Raw genomic sequence first — 22507 nt, forward strand, 5'->3', positions numbered from 1 at the left:
ATTAACAAAAAAGAATACTTTAGCTACAAGATCCCTGACTAAGTAATAAACAGTCAGTGGATTATTAATCTTGCAAAATTCCGGTTTTGTAATATATAAAACTTGAATAATTATAAGAATCTTTATGATATTTCCTTCAGGTGAAATTCCTAAGCAGGTTAAAGTAAAAAAATTGAAGAACTTAAAGACACTGGATTCTAAACCTGGTATTGACTTTTTATTATTATATTTTATTATTTTTATCAATTCTTAAATATATACTTATGTGGGTACTTGGGTCTTACTATTTACCTTATTTTCTTTTCTTTTTAGGAGTTTATACTTCTTATAAGCCATATCTAAACAGAGATGAAGAGATCATAAAACAATTACAGAAGGTAATTACTTGCTTATATTATTAATTTAAATTTCCTTGTGCAGGTATGCAATATCTAGGCAGTATGTGCATTATGTATGATATGTAAAATGAGGTCTTTCTTTTGAACCAAAACTTCATAAAAATCAGGAGATTAAAGCAGCAATGATTATGGGCTTGAAATGTGGAGCTGCCGCTACCAACTAGTACTGGTCTTTCTAGAAACTTAGGAGTTACAGTGAAAAAGTTATAGACTCTTCCATGAGGTAGTTTAGCATCTATAACAGAGGATAGTTAGCATTTTTTGGAAAATGTAAATAATACTCATACAGCAAGTATGAAATAAAAACACTTCATTGTAAACTGATACTTTTAAGTGTGAGATGAACAGTGATGTTTTACTCTAAGGGTTTTTCCACAAGATATTGCACAGTGAACTTCAAGTTAAATTACTTCAAGATGAGGTTCTAGGGTTCTTTTTAAATCAAGTAAAAATATGTATTTACATATCAATTGATTACTATAATTATGCATTGTTTTATTTTCTCTTACACTAGAATGTAGGTTCTCATTGCTTTTTCTTTTAAGGGTGTACAACAGAAGCGTCCTTCAGAGGCTCAAAGTGTTATTCTCCGACGCTATTTTTTGGAACTGACACAAAGCTTCATCATTCCATTAGTAAGTTAACACACATATTTGCTTAATTTAGTGATTAGTTGAGGGATATGTGAATGCTTTCCCCATCCACAAAACCTTCAGTTGTGTGCTTTGCCTGCTCATGTGTTTGATGATTAAAAATAGAGCCCTTTGCAAGAGACCTGGACTCTCTTCTAATATTAACTATGTAACTTTGGCAAGTCACTTCCTTCCTCTGCCCTCATTTCTTTATCTGTAAAATATGGCTAATTCCACTTTTCCTAATTATCTTACAGGGTTGCTTTGAATCTTAAATGAAATAATTATGAAATACTACATAATTATTGCACTTTATACCTTAAAAGAGGGTTAACCTGGAGCCTCTTTCTCTGATATTATTTCTTTTTTTTTTTTTTCAAAGCCACTTTAAGATTTTATTTAGAGAGAGAGAGAAAGCTCATGAGCAGGAGGAGGGGCAGAGAATCTCAAGCAGACTCTGTGCTGAGTGAGGAGCCCAGTGTGGGGCCTGATCTCATGACCCTGAGGTCACGAATGTGGGCCAAAACCAAGAGTTGGACACTTAACCCAACTGAGCCACCCCTCTGATACTATTTTCTTGAGCATGATTTGATATGATATCCATGAGACTGCTAACTCCATAATGATAGGGACCTTATCTGTCTTGTTCATTATCTTTTCCTCAGTCTGGTATCTGATAGCACTCAATACTTATGGAATAAATGACTACATGATATGGTTCCTTCTATAAAACTCTGTAGAATAGCATATTAAAATACTAAAACTAAAAAAATAAATAAATAAATAAATAAATAAATAAATAAATAAATAAAATAAAATAAAAAAAAATAAAATACTAAAACTTGCCTCACAGTATCAGACAGTACCATAATGTGGTCTTAGTATGGAGCCTGAATTGGAGAGAGATGCCAGGTAGTTAGTTATTAATGTAATCTGTCTAGGAATATCATGTGGGAGCAACCTGGAGATCTTCACTATTACATTTTGTTTTTTTTTTTTTTTTTTTAATAAATTTATTTTTTATTGGTGTTCAATTTTCCAACATATAGAATAACACCCAGTGCTCATCCCATCAAGTGCCCCTCTCAGTGCCCATCACCCAGTCACCCCACCCCCTGCCCACCTCCCCTTCCACCACCCCTAGTTCGTTTCCCAGAGTTAGGAGACTCTCATGTTCTGTCTCCCTCCCTGATATTTCCCACTCATTTTTTTCTCCTTTCCCTTTTATTCCCTTTCACTATTTTTTATATTCCCCAAATGAATGAGACCATATAATGTTTGTCCTTCTCTGATTCACTTATTTCACTCAGCATAATACCCTCCAGTTCCATCCACATCGAAGCAAATGGTGGGTATTTGTCATTTCTAATGGCTGAGTAATATTCCATTGTATACAGAGACCACAGCTTCTCTATCCCGTTCACATTCAGAGTTACTATTGAGAGATATGAGTTTAGTGTCATCATGATATCTATTCAGTCTTTGTTTTTGTGGACTGTTCCACTGAGTTTCTTCTTAAAGGGGAATTTTAAGAGTCCCCCTTAAAATTTCTTGCAGAGCTGGTTTGGAGGTCACATATTCTGTCAGTTCCTGCCTGTCTTGGAAGCTCTTTATCTCTCCTTCCATTTTGAATGAGAGCCTTGCTGGATAAAGTATTCTTGGTTGCATGTTCTTCTCATTTAGGACCCTGAATATATCCTGCCAGCCCTTTCTGGCCTGCCAGGTCTCTGTGGAGAGGTCTGCTGTTACCCTAATACTCCTCCCCATAAAAGTCAGGGATTTCTTGTCTCTTGCTGCTTTAAGGATCTTCTCCTTATCTTTGGAATTTGCAAGCTTCACAATTAAATGTCGAGGTGTTGAACGGTTTTTATTGATTTTAGGGGGGGATCTCTCTATTTCCTGGATCTGAATGCCTGTTTCCCTTCCCAGATTAGGAAAGTTTTCAGCTAGAATTTGTTCAAATACATATTCTGGCCCTCTGGCCCTTTCGGCGCCCTCGGGAACCCCAATTAAACGTAGGTTTTTCTTCCTCAGGCTGTCGTTTATTTCCCTTAATCTATCTTCATGGTCTTTTAATTGTTTGTCTCTTTTTTCCTCAGTTTCCCTCTTTGCTATCAACTTGTCTTCTATGTCACTCACTCGTTCTTCCACCTCGTTAACCCTCGTCGTTAGGACTTCTAGTTTGGATTGCATCTCATTCAGTTGATTTTTAATTTCTGCCTGATTAGCTCTAAATTCTGCAGTCATGAAGTCTCTTGAGTCCTTTATACTTTTTTCTAGAGCCACCAGTAGCTGTATAATAGTGCTTCTGAATTGGCTTTCTGACATTGAATTGTAATCCAGATTTTGTAACTCTGTGGGAGAGAGGACTGTTTCTGATTCTTTCTTTTGAGGTGAGGTTTTCCTTCTAGTCATTTTGCTCAGTGCAGAGTGGCCAAAAGCAAGTTGTATTGGGAAAAAGAGAAAAAGAGAGGAGAGAAAGAAGGAAAGAAAAGAGAAAGAGAAAAAAAAGGGAAGAGAAAAAAAAACGAAAGAAAAAAAAAGAGAAAAAGAAAGGAGAAAAAAAAGGGGGGGTGGGGGAAGGAAACAAATCAAAAAGCAAAACAAAACAAAAAACAAAACAAAGCAAAAAAAATAAAACCAAAAAAAAAAAAAAAAAAGAACCACAGGGTAGTATCTTCTGATTCTGTGTACTTTAAGTCCCTTGGCTTCTCCTGGAAGTTGTCTGTCTAGCTGGTGTTCTGGGGGAGGGGCCTGTTGTGCTGATTTTCAGGTGTTAGCAGTTGGGGGAGCTGCTGTGCCCCTGCCTGGTGCAGGGCTCAGTGGGGGTTGTTTACCCCGTGAGGCCGCAGGAGGAACAGCCCCAGTGGCGGGGCAGCTCTGGAAACCTGGATTCAGCTCCGGCAGGAACTCCGTCTGCAGGGCCTGGAGGCTCCGGGGCGGGGCCGCTGATCTGCTCGGGGCAGGAGCGTCCTTGCTGTCCTGGGCCCTCCCGGTCTCTGCCTGTCCCGGGGGGGGGGCCGGATCCTGGGCTGTGTCCCGGCGCCCTGTGCTCCGGAGCCTGCGCTGGTGGATTCGCGCTCCAGGGCTGCGCAACCCCCTCCGCGGAGCCGCCGCCCGAGCCCCTCCGAGCTGCTCCTGGAACCGCGCAGGCCCCTCTGCACGGAGCCTCTTCCTCTGCCCGAGCCCGGCCGAGCTGCTCCCGGGGCCGCGCAGCCCCCTCCGCGCAGCCTCCTCCGCGGAGCCGCCGCCCGAGCCCTCCGAGCTGCTCCCGCCCCGCAGCCCCCTCCGCGGAGCCGCCGCCCGAGCCCCTCCTGGCTGCTCCGGGTCCCGCCGGGTCCCGCCGTGCGCGCTGCAGCCCTTAGGGAGCTCGGCGCACTCTCCTGGGCGCGCAGTTGCTGTTACTGTCCCGGGGAGCCCGAGGGCATCCCCTCCCTCCTGGGTCCTGCTCCAACTCCCCGCGAGCCCCTTTCCCCCGGGAAGGTCGGTGCAGCTCCTGCGTCTCCGGGACGGGGCTCTCCTGTCCTGGGGACACTCGACCCGGCCTCAGCCCTGCTCCTCGCGGGGCCCCTCCCCCTTGGAGGCCTTTTCTTTCTTTATCTTTTTCCCCCGTCTTCCTACCTTGATAGAAGCGCGAACTCTTCTCACTGTTGCATTCCAGCTGGTCTCTCTTTAAATCTCAGGCCGAATTCATAGATTTTCAGGATAATTTGAAGGTTTTCTAGGTAGTTTGGTGGAGACAGGTGATTTGGAGACCCTACTCTTCCGCCATCTTGCTCCTCCCCTCCCCCACTATTACATTTTGAAGCAAAATATTCTTTCTTGGTCTGTAGATGTTAATTAATTTTGTTCCATTTAAATCTGTTTGATTTGAAATGAACTTTACTGTAGTGCTTAAGGCATGGGTTGAATTCAGGTTCAGGCTGCATGACCTGGGCAGCTTACTTAGCTTTTCAAAGTCTCTTTCCCAGTAAGAATTGCCACATGGGATGGTTGCAAGGATTAAAAGAGATCATGCATGTAAAATATTAAGTACATTTTCTGGTACATACCCAATAAGGTTAATGATTTTCATTAAAAATATGCAGTCCCTTGGATTACATAAGATTTAGTTAAATTCTTATTCAAAGTCTGACTTCTCAATTCAGTCTAAAATTTCCTATGTCTGTTATGGGGAGTGATGTATTGCTGCTATTAAAAGAGCATATGATGAAAAACTTGTTGTAAACCTATTTTTTTTAAGCCCATCTGTTTAAATGTTTTTGAAAAGTCTCTAGGTAAGAATGCCTAACTTTGGGGCATATCAGTGGCTCAGTTGAGCATCCAACTTTTGGTTTCTGCTCAGGTCCTGGTCTCAGGGTCATGGCATTGAACCCCACACAAAGCTCTGTGCTCAGCACAGAGTGTGCTTGGGATTCTTTCTCTGCCCTTGCCTACACTTGCTCGCACTGTCTCTTTCAAGTAAATAAATAAAATCTTAAAAAAAAAAAAAAGAATGCCTAATGTAGGTTAATTTTTTCTTGGTTTTAGGAAAGATACGTGGCAAGCTTGATGCCTTTGCAGAAAAGTATCTCTCCATGGAAGGTATAACTATATTCAATTAAATTCTTATTTGAGTTCTCTGTCATTAACTTCTGGGAGTATATCCATTTCTAATTTTTAAATCAGTATGTCATAATTTCTAGAGTCCACCCCAATTAAGACAGTTCCTTCCAGAAGAATTTATGAAAACACTTGAGAAAACAGGACCTCAACTGACCTCTAGAATAAAAGGCGATTGGATTGGACTTTACCGGTTGGTCTTTTTTTCCCCTTTTTTCACCCATCTGTAGAACTTTGTTTAAAAACAAAACAAAAGGGCAGCCCCGGTGGCGCAGCGGTTTAGCGCCGCCTGCAGCTCAGGGCATGATCCTGGAGACCCAGGATCGAGTCCCATGTCAGGCTCTCTGTATGATGCCTGCTTCTCCCTCTGCCTGTGTCTCTGCCTCTCTCTCTGTGTCTCTGTGAATAAATAAGTTAAAAATCTTAAAAAAAAAAAAAAAAACTGGACTTTAACTTATATTAAAAAAAAAAAAAAGTTTCACATGGTTCTCCAAGCTATAGGTAGGAAAGGTATCAAGGAGAGGAAGTAAGTCATAATCAAACTTTGCTTTTTTAAAATTTATTTTTATAGGCATTTTCTAAAATCTCCAAATTTTGATGGTTGGTTCAAGACCCGACGGAAGGAAATGACCCAGAAATTGGAGGCACTCCATTTAGAAGCTCTTTGTGAGGAGGTTAGAAAACTGTGTTTATGTGATGATTAACAGCTATTGAAAATAAAGATAAGATTATCCTTAGCGGCTGGGAGATTATATCCATATCCACTACTTTGTAAATAGTAATACCTAACTTTTCTAGATCATGTGCTGTGTGCCAGGGGCTATGTAGGTGTTTAATATGGACAATGTCTTTTAATCCTCACAATGATGCATTGAAGTAGGTGTGTTATAATTTGCATTATGAAACCCTCAAGGATTATAAATTAAGTGACTTGCTTCAGATTGTATCATTGCTAAGTAATGGAGCCAGCAGTGAGCTAGAGCCCTACTTCTACTGATCCACAGCAACTAACTGTGTACATCTCTTCCCAACTCTGTGTTCAGTGATCTCAGGTTGGTAGCTTGAAATTGGTTACAGTTGGTGTATTATACCACATTCGCAAATGCTACATACAAACCAGAGACTTTTCCTAGAGAATTGGTGGTTAAATATTTATTAGCATAGCACTGGCTAGAATCAAGATTCAAATCTGAACACCTTTTCCAGTAACTATTCCCAATTTTTTAATGTATTTTGACTGTTTATAATCTATAATTTGTCACCAGACTATGTTAAATTGAGCTACTTGTGAAAATATAAAGGATAGTCTCATTTTTATTTAACGTGAGGTGCGCTAGCCTTGAAGTGAACTTTCTGATCATAAACTCCCAGTGACTGTGATTTTAAGAGAATGAATATAATGAAGGCAACCACAAATAAGCCAAGAAGAGCTTGTTTGTAGATGTGAAAGTTTACATGTTCAGTTATCTGAATTTGTTAGTGTTCCTTATAAATTACTTACTACTTAATAGGGATGGGAGTTAGTGTTATACTCTGAGTTGCAGTTTTTTCATTGATATAAAAGGGCTACCTCAGAAAGGAGTTTCTTACATTTTATTTACAACTGTTAGTTCTGATGTCAAAAATTATCTCATTAATATTGTTAAAATATCATATGGAGAATTATGCTTGTACTTTAATGCTATATCTGAGTTACATCTTTATTCTCCTTTTCCTTCCTATCCTTCCTGCTCAGTAGCCTCGCCTGTTAAAATAGAGCAGTTTGAAAAGTATTTTGAGTATTAACTGATTGGGGTTTTGTTTATTCTTCTAGGACTTACTTCTCTGGACCCAAAAACACACAGAAGTAGAAACAGTAGACCTTGTATTGAAGCTAAAAAATAAGCTGGTATGTAGCCAAAACAGCAAAGATCCATAAAGATATTTTCCTCACAGTTGAGGTGACAATTCATGATGTGAAACAGAAGTAGCTTTTTTAAACGAGAGCGCTTAAGATTGGCCAATTGATGGTAAATCTGAAAATACTTGGTCACTCAAGCAGATCAGAGTGATGCCATATTATTTGAAAAGTATTTACAGGGAGTCTAATGAGCTTTACAAAAAAATTGTCACATATCTAATACCACCTAGTACCTATAGATATTATCTATTAATTTATAGAAGTCTTTTATTGATCTCAACAATATATTGTTTAAATGACATGTTCTTGCTTTTTTACAATTTCTGTAAATTCTAGTATAAGTTTGAATTTTCCAAATCATCAAAACCACTAAACTTGTTCATTTACAGAATATAATATATTAATACAGACTGAGAGGATAATTTAAGTGCTTCCAAATGTTCTTTATGTAGTTGCAGGCTGATCGAGAGCGCTTGCCTGTGAAACCTGACACCATGGAAAAGTTACGGACACACATAGATGCAATTATCTTAGCATTACCAGAGGACCTACAAGGCATACTGCTCAAAACAGGCATGACATGACACTTGCCAGGATTTTCCAGCCGAAAAAGATTGTGCACCATGAAGCATACTGACATTTCAACCCAACGCACAAGGGAGATGTCTCAGTGTGGAAAATAGCCGTGAATGCTAGCTACAGGGTGGAAAGACTATACTGACTAAACAGACCTTTTTAGTGCATTATTTTTAAAAATGGATATCTGTGGTGGTTCCACTTTAATACTGAAATACCGAAAGGCATTTCTATATTTTTAATCATGTTCAAAGTGCTCTTATGAGAGACCTGTGGGGCCATCAGTTTAAGTGATTCCAAACTGCAGTGCTGGCATTGCAGATATTTTTTTAAATTGGTGCTGTTTTGCCCAATCATGTTAAAACTCAGGGGGATATAAAAATAACATTCACACTGGCTATCTTCTTAAGAAGAAGGAAAAGACTGATCTGTCCGACTGTAGTTAGAAGTAATTAATGCTTTTGTAGTGCCTTCTGTTGTCCTACATGTTTCACAAAGCCCAGCTGCTAGTCTTGAAGCTTTTTCTTAACTTGATTATGATATGTAATTTTATAAGGCATTCTTCTGAGTAATCACCGCTTAAAGACGTTTCTTGCCTCCCATCATCATGTGTATTAGTAGTGCCCTGGTGTGATCTTTTTTTCAGTTGTCATGTAGGTTTCATTTCATTAAATTCTATTATCATTTCAAGTTTAGCCTTACCAGTTTCTCCAAAGGCAAGAAAGCATCTAGTATTAATTATGGAAGAGTTTAATCTCTTCTTAACCATTTACTAGTTGAACCTGTTTAGGTTAATTAGCTTGGATGTTTTCCAGAGACATTCTAATTGTAAACCTCATAATCAGCTATTTTTAACTGAATTCTCATGTCAAAGGCATTCATAAACCTTTTGTGTTATAGGCATGTGAGTGATTGATTATAAGATTAGTTTTCAGCATTATTTGTTTGGTAGGGGTTTCCCCCCATTATATTTCTCAGAATACTGTCCCTACTGTTGTTAGACATGGGGATTTTGCCTAAATCACTGTTAAGCAAGCTAGTTTTTTTTATTGCACCACTAGGCTTATTTTGTTTCTGTTTTGTTTTGTTTATACTACCTTGCCAAAAATAGAAGATTGTGATTTGGTAAAGTAAGGTTGTTTGGTTTGTGTTTGAGTAGGAGTGTCCTCCAGAAGCCACTATTTAAAATAGCCACACATGACATAGCACATACGTAAATAGCTGTGTCTTGAATTACCCTCTCAGTAACCAAATTTAGTTGTATGTGTTTGTAAAAGAAATGGCTTCAGAAGCTGTCTCTTGTTTTCTGTTAATGTAACTCTTAAGGGCACTCCTGACCCAGAAAGCCTCTTGTGTTTGTAACTGTGGTCTTATACCTAAATGTGCCCTTTTCTCCTGGATACAGTCTCTTGAAGCATACCTCAAAGTCATAGAGAGAATATGGCATTTGAAAGAAATCATTTGCCTTGGATCATATGAGTTATTTTGTGAAACAACATTGTCCTTATGGAAAAGGGGCAACTACTTTTATATGCTAAAGTATTTCATATCTTTCTGGGAAACCTTATTTAGGTATAAATGGTCATCTTATTATTTTTCAAAAAGGAGTATTTTAATAATCTTACAATTTATATGCAGTTTGTGACCAGAATTTGAAAGTTGTTAGTGTCATATCAAGGATCTTTTAAATTATGCCACTACAGGATGTATCATTTCAAGTTTATTTTGCACAGCTAAAGAGTAGCAAAGGATGCCAAGTAGCAGAATAACAGTATCTTCATATTTACTGTATTTAACTAAAACCTGACACATGTTGAAAACCATATCATACTTACCTGGTTTATCTATTAATTTCAAATTATGTACTTGTAAAAGTAACTGAAAATTGCATTGGGAATCTGAGAAAGACTGCTAATTTTTTGTGATTTTCAGTGTTGTCTTTTTTTTTTTTTTTAAGGAGATATTGTTAAGATCTAAAAACTGTCATTTAATGTTATCTCCACCAGCATCAGAGGGAATCACTGTTTTCAGGGTGTTATGTAATGCCTTGTGCCTTCCGTTTTCGTGAAAAAGAGGTTTTGTGAAGGCATTTATGGTCATTACTGAAAAATGAATTAAAGGCCTTGGATTTTAAAGCACTTGGATGTCTTGTGTTATTTCTGAGTAAGGTTGGAATGCTTGAAAAATTGCATAATAAATAAAACTTGTACATTATAAGTTTCTTACTTCCCAACTTATTTTTACCTTTTAAAAAAAATTTTACTTTATCTTTTTACTTCCCAACTTATTTTTAAAAATTCAAATGAGAGGGATACCTGGGTGCTCAGTGGTTGAGCATCTACCTTTGGCCCGGGACATGATCCCAGGGTCCTGGGATTGAGTCCTGTATTAGGCTCCCCTTCAGGGAGCCTGCTTTTCCCTCTGCCTATGTCTCTGCCTCTCGCCCTGTGTCTGTCATGAATAAATAAATAAAATCTTTAAAAAAAATTTCAAATGAAAACTTCTGCTTACTATGAACAAGTGGACAGCAGTCCAGTATAACAACAGATCAATGACGTGATTTCAAATCCTTGTTGGCAGTGTATTGACTTTATCAATGACTTTATGAACTGATCTGATGAAAAATTTTTCGCTTAATAAAGTAAGTAGCTATTATTGGATTCTCTCTTACTACAATTTTTTTTACCTTTTTTAAAATTTCAAATTACCTTTATTTCTTCATCTCCCTTTTTTAAAGTATATGATACTACCCCTTGGATTTTAATTATTTGTTAGAAATAAAATATATTGGATGTTACTCCTTTTTGAAGTTACTAGATGATACCCTTGAAAGTGTACTATAAAATATTTCACTACATTTAAAAGAGATTTTATTAAAATCTGTCCTTTTGTTTTCATTTGCTTATAACTTAATTCATTTGTTTTTATACACTTGCACTGACTTCCTTCTTTCAGCATAACTTGGGGAAAATTTTAATTACTAACTTCCTAATATTAGTCTTCTAAAAACATAGTTGAAGAAGACAAAAACTTCTCTAATTATGGATAAATATTTAAATAACAAAATATATTAACTCATATTAATGACTAAATTATCATTAACACTTTCATATCCTTCCATATATTCAAGATATATTATTTAGATGCCATCTGCAATTTGGTTGAATTGTATTTGTAATTAGACCAATAGAAATTAGCACTTGTTAATAAAATAGAGCTCCTAGAGTTTTTTTTTCCAATTACACTTCCCAGTTTGAAATAGCATGGCAAGAGAATTCTGCTATATCCTATTCTCCAGGGTTACTTCTGCACTTTTGAATACCAGCCTTTCTCTGTTACACACTACTTGAATGCTGTGCTGTGCATTTCTTCAAATTAAGATTCTTATTGTCAGGAGTACCTGGGTGGCTCAGTCAGCTAGGTGTCCAACTCTTGATCTCAGCACAGGCCTTGGTCTTAAGGTTGGAGTTAAAGCCTCATGTTGGGTACTGGGTATACAGCCTACTTAAAAAAAGAAAAAAGATTATTGTCTAATAATCATAGGCCTCCTTCCGTTTTACTGGCATCAACACTAGGCTTAGGTTCTTCTGTTTCTTTTTGCCTCCCCATTCTTTTTGTCGTCATATCATCATTTCTGTTTAGCCAATTAGAAAGTTAAACTTCATGGAAGCCAAGAGTTGGACATTTAACCAACTGAGCCATCCAGGTGTCCCCTCTATATATTCTTTTTTTTTTTCCTCTATATATTCTTGATACAAGTTCTTTCTCAGATATATAGTTTGCAAACATTTTTCCCTCAGTTTGTGACTAGTCTTTTGATTTTCATAACAGCATCTTTTAAAGAAGCAGAAGTTAATGAATTTCTATGCAAGTTCTTCCTCTGATTTTGATTGGGATTATATTAAATCTATATTTAAGTTGGGGAAGAAGTGACATCTTAATTATATTGCCCCCTGATCCATGAACAAAATATATCTCTGTTATTTTTGTCTTCTTTAATTTCTCTCAGCAATATTTTGTGGTTTTCAGGGTATAAATGTTTCACATCTTCTGTCAGATTTATCCCTATGCCTGTCTTTTTTTCATGTTATAAATTATATCAGTTTTTAAATTCTCAATTTTTCATTCCAAAGTTTAGTTCAAAATGCTAATATATACTTGATTTTTGTATACTGATACTGTATCTCACAACCTTAAAAAACTCATTTACTAGTTCTAGTAGCTTTTTTTTGTAGATTCCATCATATTTTTTACCTAGAAGATTATACCATCTCTGAATGAAAACTGCTTTACTTCTTTCAGTAGATGACTTCTTTCTCTTGCCTGATTGCACTGTCTAGAATCTCCAATACAGTGTTGAATAGTGCTGATGAGAGTGGACATCTCTGTCTTGTTCTTAAAGGAAAGCATTCAGCCTTTTATAATTAAGTATAGTATTAGCTGTAGGGTTTTTGTTTGTTTTGTTTTGTTTTGTTTTTTTGGTAGGTGTCCTTTATCAAGTTAGTGAAGTCCTCTTTTATAGAAGTCCTATTGCTGAGAAGGTTTTTTTTTTTCGTTTTTTTTTTTTTTTAAATCAGGAATGGGCTTTGGATTTTGTTTAAATGCTCTTTCTGAATCTATTGAGATGATCATATAGTTTTTCTTCTGAGTTTGTGAATATGATTGATATGTTAACATTAATTGACTTTTGAATGTTAGACCAAGTACATTCCTAGGATTAATTCCTCTTGGTCTTGATGTGTTACCCTTTTAATATGTTTTTGGATTTGACTTGATAAAATTTTGTTTAGAATTTTTACTCCTGGGATGCTTGGGTGACTCAGTGGTTGAGGATCTGCCTTCAGCTCAGGGTGTGCATGATCCTGGGATCCGGGATAAAGTCCCACATCGGGCTTCCTGCATGGAGTCTGCTTCTCCCTCTGCCTGTGTTTCTGCCTCTCTCTGTATGTCTCTCATGAATAAATAAATAAAATCTCTTTTTAAAACAAGAATTTTTACTTCTGAGGGCAGCTGACACTCCACTGGATGCCTGGCCTCGCCACCTGGCCTGGCTGCTCCTCAAGAGCACCCTGACCCCCCTCCTGGGAATGGTGCCTCTGAGGACAAGTCTGTCCCCCACTGTTGCTGACCCCTGCCCCCTGTCCTCATGGCCACCTCAGTGCCACCCCCACCAGACAAGCTGGAGAGAGGTGGCTGCCCCCACTGACCCCTGCGCCACCTGGCACCAAGAGGAAGCAGGGCAAGGTGGGTCTGAAGATGAAGAGCCCAGGAAAGAAGTGAAGGAAATCAAATACTCAGGGCCCTGCATACTCACACCTGACAGAGTTTGCACCATGTTTGCCTCCCATAGTAGATCACCTGGTTGCATCCAACCCTTCTGAGGATGTCTTGAGAGCCCCTAAGGTGGGGGGCGCAGCCCCTCCTTTCCTTGGCAGTCGTGTTTCCTTTGGAGGCTTCTGTGAACAGTGGGGCATGGCAGGCCAGGTACGCCCAGGCTAGGGCATTAGAGGTGGTCCCCAGCCTCTTCATCAACAGCACCCCCCCTTCCCTCCCAACCCTATGGGCCTTGTTTTCAACATGAACAATCCCCACCCCCAACACACAGCCCTGCAGGGCCCTGGCTGCTAACCCCGAGGCAACATGAGCTTTCCTAGCCAAACCTTCCACTAGCCTCTGGGTCAAAACTTCAGCCTCCTGGTGGACAGATGATGCCAGGCCTGGGAGGATCAGCCCATGATCTCACCCACCATAGGACAACCTCTCAGAGGGGAGCTGGGCATCCCTTCTCTCCCCCAACACTTTGTGCAACCAGGAGCAGCTTTTGGGCCTTCTCCTCCAGAGACCTTGTCAGGGGTCCCCCAGCCTGCCCTCCAATACAAGTCCCTTCCCTGGTCCAAACCCTGGCTTTCCTGGTCTTGGTTAGGATGGGGGAAAGGCCCTGAATCCACCTGCCCCTAGTGCTTTTTCCCAGGAGCCTTACTCAGGCTCCCTAGCTGCTGCTGTTAATGGGATCAGCCCAGTCTCTCCCCTCCCGCCCTCCGCTCCCGCACTGCAAACAGCAGTGGGCGGGGTGGGGGAACTCTGGAAACAAATAGCCTGGCACCCCCAGCAAGGCAAGTGGGGACTCAGGGCCTCAGCCTCTCCCCCCAGGTGTGGTGTACACGTGTGGTACCTGTTGCAAGGAGGTGAGCAATGACTAGTGTGCCGTCCTGTGTGAGGCCAACACAAGTACACACGCATGACAGAGCACATACGGGCTGCTGACCACTGAGGCCTCAGCCTCCTGGGCTTGTGATCTCTGCCTCAAGACCAAGGAGATCCAGTCTATACATCCATGACGGTGTGGGGCAGCGGGTGGCTGCTAATGATGGGTGACACTGGCGAGGGTGATAGTTTCCAAGTCTGGTTCTTGGTTCTGCTTTCCACTGGCTTCCCGTCCCCATGGGGCAGAAACACAGTGGCTCCTGGGGGCAGAGAAAGAACGGAGGTGGGCAGGCAAAAGAGCCTGGATTGCTCATTTTTCCAGAAACTTACTCATACATACTGAGATCTACAGAGATCCAGGAAACCAAAGCCCTGCCCAGCACTGTGGTGGCCCCAGTCTCAGGAGACCTAGGGGTACGACTGCAAGAGAAAAGAAGCCAAAAGGAGGATCTGGAGGGCAAGGGTCTTCTCTGTGCAGACGATGGATGTGCCAGCACCTGTGCCTAACACTCCTATCTAGCCCCACACTGCAGCCTTAGTTTTTGGAGTGAAGTGTTCAAGGTTTCTGGCCAGAGGAGTTGGGGTCCCGTCCCGGCAGTCTCCCTTTCATGGGCTTTAGGACACAGATTCGGGCAATAAATGGGAACTTTTTCCCTTTCTGACTTTCCCCTCACCTCCTCCAAGACCTACCCAAGTCCTACCCCCTTAGAGAACCAAATAGCTGAAAGAAGCAGGAGAGCTCTTGGCTAGGGCAGTTTCTCGGTGATTTGGGGCTTCAGGACGATGGGTAAGAGTCGCTGTCCAGACATGCGTCCCTCATACCAAAGCCACTGGCCCTTTCTCAATCTCTCTAGGGCTTTTGGCACTCTGCCTCCCTGGCTGGGTTGAAGGAAAGCTTGAAAAGGCACAGAGCCCTTATACCTCATGTCCTGTTAGAAGGATCCTTGTCCCCACCTGTGGGTGAGGGAGGCGGTGGGACTGGCATTGCCATGGTCCTGAAACGCATTCCAGAGTCTGGATGTGCTTTGCTTCTCTTTCCCTATCTTCCTGTATATCTTCTTGGGCCTGGTGATCTAGCAGTTCTCATTCTTCTCAGCCAGGCCTGCGCTGGGCTTTATGTGTTAATATTTTATTTTTGAGGCAGCGCTTGCTGCCCATCCCAGAGATGGGCCCGGGACTGGGTAGGAGCCGGGCACTTTTGCTCTTTTTCTCTTGTGGCTCATGCACACACTCCTCAGTGGGGTGGGGAAGGCAGGCACAGGTGTGGCCCTGGGAGGAGCTGGTGGTCCCTGCCCCCTTCTCGTGGGATCCTAGCATGTCAAGAGAAGACAAACAAATATACTGCAGAACTCACTGGGCTGTCCAGGTGGAGCCGGCAGCTTTTGAGACTGTAAGAAAGAAGGGAGAGGCCTCTGGCCTTCTCTCTACCACCGTCCAGGCTCCCTAGTGCTCCCCAGCCCTGCCCTCACCCTGCCCAGCTTTATGTTGTGTTTGTGGTTCTGTTGCCTCTCTTTTATCTGTCGCTGTTTTTGTCACATGTTCCCCCTGCCTCAGCCCCATCTCTGCCTTTTGTAAGTGGCTTCTAGGGGAGGGGGTGCTCAATCCTTCTCTCCCTCTCACCCCACTACTTTTTTGGAAGAAAGCAGGAGTGGCAGAGATGGTATGTGTGTGGGGCGGTGTCTTTTGTATGACTGAATTAATAAAATGACTTGAAACCCTCCCCACAAAAAAATTTTTGCTTCTGTGTTGGGTATATGTAGGTATTGGTTCATGGTTTCTTTGTAATGTCTTTGGTTGAGGTATCAGGCCTCAGAGTGAGTTTGAATAGTGTCGTATTACGTATTTCTTAAATGTTTGGTAATAGTCACCAGTGAAGCCATTAGGGCCTGGAATTTCCTTTGTGGAAAGGTATTTATGCTCAATTTTAAAAAAAATAGACACAGGCCATTAAGTTTATCTGTTCCTTCTTTTTTTTTTTTTTTTAAGATTTTATTTATTTATCCATGAGAGATACAGAGACAGAGGCAGAGGGAGAAGCAGGCTCCATGCAGGGATCCTGATGTGGGACTCCATCCTGGGACCCCAGGATCACGCCCTGGGCCCAAGGCGGCGCTGAACTGCTGAGCCACCCAGGCTGCCCACCTGTTCCTTCTTGAATAAGCTTTGCTAGTTAGTGTCTTTCGAGAAATTTGCCAGTTTCATCTAAGCTGTTAAAATTATGGGCATAGGGGCAGCCTGGGTGGCTCAGCGGTTTAGCGCCACCTTCAGCCCAGGGAGTGATCCTGGGGACCTGGGATCGAGTCCCATGTCGGGCTCCCTGTGAGGAGCCTGCTTCTCCCTCTGTCTGTGTCTCTGGCTCTCTTTCTCTCTCTGTGTGTCTCTCATGAATAAATAAATAAAATCTTTTTAAAAAAATAAATAAAATTATGGGCATAAAACTGATCATCATATTCTCCACTGGATCTTAGCCAAAAGGCTGAGAAGCAATGATCATAAGATTTTCTTGTTCTTGTTTTAAGTATCTGTAGAAACTGTAGGGATGGGAATCTTTCTCATTCCTGATGCTGGAGACTTAACGAATTTTTTTAATCTTCTCAAAGAATTGGATTTTGGTTATATTTTCTCTTTTTTCCTGTTTTCCATTTCATTGATTCCTGCTGTTGTCTTTCTTTTCTTCTCACTTTGGTTTTAGTTTGCTCTTCTTTTTTTTTTAGTTTCTCAAGATAGAAGGTGAGGTCATTGATCTGAGACCCTTCTCTAATGTAGGTATTTGTGCTTATGCATCCCCATAGCACATTAAATTAGTAACATCCCATAAACTCTGATATATTTTCATTCAGTTCAAAATATCTTTTTACTTCCCTTTTTATTTCTTAGATGGATCCATGGGTTAATTAGAAGTCTTACTTTCCAAATATTTGTAGATTTCCCAGAAATCTTTTTTTTTTAAGATTTTATTTATTTATTCATGAGAGACACAGAGAGAGAGGCAGAGACACAGGCAGAGGGAGAAGCAGGCTCCATGCAGGGAGCCCGATGTGGGACTCGATCCAGGGACCCCAGGATCACGCCCCAAGCCGAAGGCAGGCGCTCAACCACTGAGCCACCCAGGCGTCCCTTTCCAGAGATCTTTTTATTTCTAATTTCATTTCAGTTTAGTCCAAGAACATACTTGGTGGATGTTAAATCCTTTTAAATGTATTAAGATTTGCTTTGTGGCCCAGAATACAGTTTATCTTGGAAAATGTTCCAGGTACACTTGAGAACAATGTGTATCTTAGTGTTGTTGGGTAGAGTGTTTTATAAATGTCAAGTTTGTTGATAGTATTGTTGGTGTCCTTGCTGATTTTCTCCTACTCATTCTATCAATCATTAAGAGAAGTCTACTGAAATCTCTTGGTTTTATATATCCTTTGCTCTGAAATCCACTTTGATATTCATACAACTTCAGCTTTCTTTTGACTAGTGTTAGTGTGGTGTATCTTTTCCATACTCTTAACTATATAGCATATAGTTTGTTGCTACTTTTTTTTTTTTTTTTGCTACTTTTTTTTTTTTTTTTTTATCCAATCAGACAAATTTTTCCTTTTCATTGATTGGTGTGCTTCTACCATTTACAATTCATGTGATTATTGATATGGTTATATTTGAGCCTATTATCTTGCTATTTGTTTTCTCTATTTTTAATCTCCTCTTTATTTCCCTTTTCCTTTTTATTTGACTTCGAATTAATGGAATATTTTTTATGATCTCATTTTATCTTCTTTGTGGGATTATTGGCTATAACTCTTTATTATTTTAGTGTTATAGTATACATTTTTAACTTATCGGTCTACCATAAGGTGATTTTTATGCCACGGCAGATATAGAATAAAAATGTTACAGCAATGTACTTCTCTTTCTCTCCTTCCAGCCTTATTGTTTATGAATTTTAATTCTGCATAAGTTATAAATCTCACGATACATTGTTATTTTTGTTTAAATAGTCAAATTTGTTTGTTTATGAGCCCAACATGGGGCTTAGCTAGCCAGGTGCCCATAAGTAGTCAATTACCTTTTAAAAATATTTAAATGGTAATAAAAATTTCTTACTTATATACTCTTATACTTAACTTTTTTGCCCATGCTCTTTAATTCTTTACATAGATGTATTTGGTAGCTCTTTTCTTTTTTTCCTGAAGAACTTCAAAACATTTCTTATAGTGCAGGCTTTATTTGAATTATTTTTAAAGATGTTTTTACTCTGAGGGTACCTAGCTGGCTCAGTGGCTAGAGTATGGTACTCTGAATCTTGGGGTTGTGAGTTTGAGCCTCACATTGAGTGTAGAGATTACTTAAAATCTTTTTTCTTTTCAAGATTTTATTTATCTAATTTAGAGAAAGAGAGAGAGAGAGCATGAGCAGCAGGAGGAGCAAAGGTGGAGGGAGAGGGAGAGAAAATCTTAAGCAGGCTCTGCACTGAGCGTGGAGCCCCACCCGGGACTCCATCCCACCACCCTCAAACTATTACCTGAGCTGAAACCAAGAGTCCAATGCTCAACTGACTGAGCCACCCAAGTGCCCCTAGATTACTTAAAATCTTTAATAATATATATATATTATTAAAGATTTTGTTTATTCATGAGAGACACAGAATGAGAGAGAGGCAGAGACACAGGCAGAGGGAGAAGGAGGCTCCATGCAGAGAGCCTGACGTGGGACTCGATCCTGGGTCTCCAGGATCACACCCTGGGCCGAAAGCGGTGCTAAACCGCTGAGCCACCTGGGCTGCCCACTTAAAATCTTTTTTTTAAAAGTGTCTTTATTATGTATAGATTTGTAAGTTGTCCCTTTTTTCTTTCAGTATTTTAAAATGTTACTCCACTCTTATTTGCATTATTTCCAGTAAGAAATATAATTATATTTTTCTCTTTGTTCTTATGTAGTTAATAAGCCTCTTTCTCTGGCTGTTTTTGAGATTTTATTACTGGGTTTTGTGTTATTTGACAATTATACTCTTTGATATAGTTTTATTCAAATTTCTTGGGCAGCCCGGGTGGCTCAGCGGTTTAGCGCCTACCTTCGGCCCAGGGTCTAATTCTGGAGCCACGGGATCGAGTCCCACGTTGGGCTCCCTGCATGGAGCCTGCTTCTCCCTCTGCCTCTCTCTCTCTCTGTCTCTCATGAATAAATAAATAAAATCTTAAAAAAAACAAAAACAAATTTCTTGTGCTTGGGGTTAGTTGACCTTGTATATGTGGTTTTGGTTGTCATCAAATTTGGAAAATTTGAGGGCATAATTCTTTTTTTTTTTTTTTAAGATTTTACTTATTTATTCATGAGAGAGAGAGAGAGAGAGAGGCAGAGAGACAGGCCTAGGGAGAAGCAGGCTCCATGCAGGGAGCCTGATGTAGGACTCAATCCTGGCACTCCAGGATCACACCCTGGGCCAAAGGCAGGTGCTAAACTGCTGAGCCACCCAGGGACTGCGGGCATAATTCTTGAAGCATTTTTCCTGTCCCCCTTCCCTTCTTTCAGAGGCTTCAATTACTCATGTATTCGACCTCATGAGGCTGTCCTATAGGTCATGGATACTCTTTATGTTTTTGTCTTGTTTTATAACTCTTCTATCTCTCTGTATTTCATTTTGAATAGTTTCTGCTGCTATGCCTTTAAGTTCATTAGTCTTCTGTATTGTCTAATCTGCTGTTTAATTCCATCTAGTCTATTTTTCATCTCAGACATTGTGATTTTTATTTCTAGAAGCTTATTGTTGTCTTTATTATGTCTTCCATGTTTCTACTTACATTTAAGTAACATTGTGTCAGTTCTGAGGTGGTTCCAACTGGTTATCTCATTATTATGGGTCATGTGTTCCTGACTCTTTGCATACTTGATAATCTTAGATTAGATGCCAGAATTTTACCTTGTTGGGTATTTTTGTATTCTTATAAATCTTCTTGAGCTTTGTTCTAGAATCAGTTAGGTTACTTGGAAATTACATCATACTTTCAGGTTTTTTATGATTTTTAAGTAGGTCCAAAGCAGTGCTCAGTTTATTTAGTTTTTGTTTTAATTCCACTAGTGTACATTTGTTTCAGGTGTACAATTTCATGATTCAACACTTCCATAGACCACTTGGTGCTCATCAGGACAAATGTACTCCTTAATCCCCATCAATCCTATTTACCTCATCTGTCCACCCACCTCCCTCCCTCCTTGGTAACCATCAGTTTGTTCTCTGTAATTAAGAATCTGTTTCCTGGGTTGCCTGTCTTTTTTTCCCTCATGAACGTTAGTTTTGTTTTTTAAGTTCCGCATATGAGCATCATATGGTATTTCTCTTTCTCTGATGGACATACTTCACTTAGCATAATACTCTCCAACTCCATCCATGTCATTGCAAATGATAAGATTTCATTCTTTTTTATGGCGAGGTAATATTCCATTGTATATAAATACCATGTCCTCTTTATCCATTCATCAATGGACATTTGGGCTCTTTCCATAGTCTGGCTATTGTTGATAGTACTGCTGATAGTGCTGCTATAAACATCAGGGTGCACGTATCCCTTCAAATTAGTATTTTTGTATTCTTTTTTTTTTAAAGATTTATTTATTTATTTATTATGATAGACACAGAGAAAGAGAGAGAGGCAGAGACACAGGAGGAGGGAGAAGCAGGCTCCATGCCAGGAGCATGACGCAGGACTCAATCCTCGGACTCCAGGATCGCGCCCTGGGCCAAAGGCAGGCGCCAAACCGCTGCGTCACCCAGGGATCCCCGTATTTTTGTATTTTTTGGGTAAATCCCTAGTAGTGCAATTGTTAGATCATAGGGTAGTTCTATTTTTAACTATTTTTTTAAGATTTTATTTATTTATTCATGATAGACACAGAGAGAGAGAGAGAGGCAGAGACACAGGCAGAGGGGAGAAGTAGGCTCCATGAAGGGAGCCTGACGTGGGACTCGATCCCGGGTCTCCAGGATCGTGCCCTGGGCCAAAGGCAGGCGCTAAACTGCTGTGCCACCCAGGGATCCCTATTTTTAACTTTTTGAGGAACCTCCATACTGTTTTCCGGAGCGGCTGCATCATTTTGCATTCCCACCAACCAATGCTCAGTTTAGAATTATTCTTCACTACTGCGACAAGACCTTCTTGAATACTCTAGACACTATCTTATGAATTATGAGTTTTTCCAATCTGGCTGGTAAGAACAGGCATTGTTCCCAACCAACCCTGGGCACTATTTCCTTTAATCCTTTCTGTCGGCTCTTTCCTTGGCTTTGGTTAGTTCCTCATATGCATGTGCTAATCAGTGCTCTGCTGAATACTCTAGAACCCTCTGCAGATCTCTAGGTGGGTTTTTGTATAAGGGTTTTTTCTTTCTGTGCTATTCCTTCTTCTCTGGAATTCTGCCCTAAACTTTGATTTCCCCTGACTTCAGCTCAAAGAGTTCACCAGGCTACCCTCTGTTCCCCTAAGATGTGACCTAAAAATGCCCTCAAGGCTATAAACTGGAGCACACTCAGGTTCAGGGCTCACTTGCATTTGTGTTCTGTATCTCGTACTCGCTTTGGCAACACATGTACTAAAATTGTTTTCTGTCTCTCAAGAATCATTGTCCTTCATTGCCTGGTATCTAGTGTCTTGAAAATCATTGTTTTGTAAATTTTGCCTGCTTTTTGTTATTCATTATTTTAGGTGAGAGTGCAAATCTGGTCCTTGTTACTTGATCTTGAGCAATTTGGTTTTAACAGCCTTCCAACGAATTCTGGTGCATGTTAAACTTTGAGGACTAGATAGATCCATGAACTGAATGTTAGGCAATTATTTCATTAACATGCTCAACTGCCACACACCATGAAGACAGGATTATATGCAGTAAATCTAATATCTGGAGGAAAAAGATTTTGTAAATCATTTCTATGCTTTGTAGCATGAAAGATATGTCAGTGATTGTGAGATATTTGAAATATTTGTACAATCAAGATAGATGGAGATTTGGGCAAGGAGAGGAAGATTTTGTGAAATAACCTTCATTAATGTTGCTATGGTACATAGTAGTCAGACATGTAGCTTTAAGCTACCTAATAATTTAACTGAAATTTTTTATAAATGTTAAGTGATAAATACAAATTTGAGTAGAATTAGTTGCCTTAGGCTATGTACCTACCATAAAATCACTCTGCTTTAAAGTATACAGAAAACTAG

General features: G+C 40.0%; 1 protein-coding gene and 1 pseudogene across 6 annotated transcripts in view; both read left to right on the forward strand.

Moving 5' to 3' along the window:
- DENND6A (DENN domain containing 6A) overlaps positions 1–10246 on the forward strand; it is a 49512-nt gene extending 39266 nt beyond the window's left edge. For all 6 annotated transcript variants that reach the window (XM_072785751.1, XM_072785752.1, XM_072785756.1 and 3 more), the window contains 8 exons: positions 141–206; positions 313–377; positions 944–1033; positions 5561–5614; positions 5716–5825; positions 6204–6306; positions 7446–7520; positions 7985–10246. In XM_072785751.1, coding sequence (XP_072641852.1) covers positions 141–206; positions 313–377; positions 944–1033; positions 5561–5614; positions 5716–5825; positions 6204–6306; positions 7446–7520; positions 7985–8116 — 695 coding nt within the window. In that variant the 3' untranslated portion in view covers positions 8117–10246. The remainder of the gene's footprint in view (positions 1–140; positions 207–312; positions 378–943; positions 1034–5560; positions 5615–5715; positions 5826–6203; positions 6307–7445; positions 7521–7984) is intronic.
- Positions 10247–13254: 3008 nt separating this feature from the next.
- Positions 13255–14483, forward strand: LOC140611317 (pygopus homolog 2 pseudogene; annotated as a pseudogene).
- Positions 14484–22507: the final 8024 nt, after the last annotated feature.

This window comes from Canis lupus, chromosome 19, assembly GCF_048164855.1.
Source record: "Canis lupus baileyi chromosome 19, mCanLup2.hap1, whole genome shotgun sequence".
NCBI lineage: Eukaryota > Metazoa > Chordata > Mammalia > Carnivora > Canidae > Canis > Canis lupus.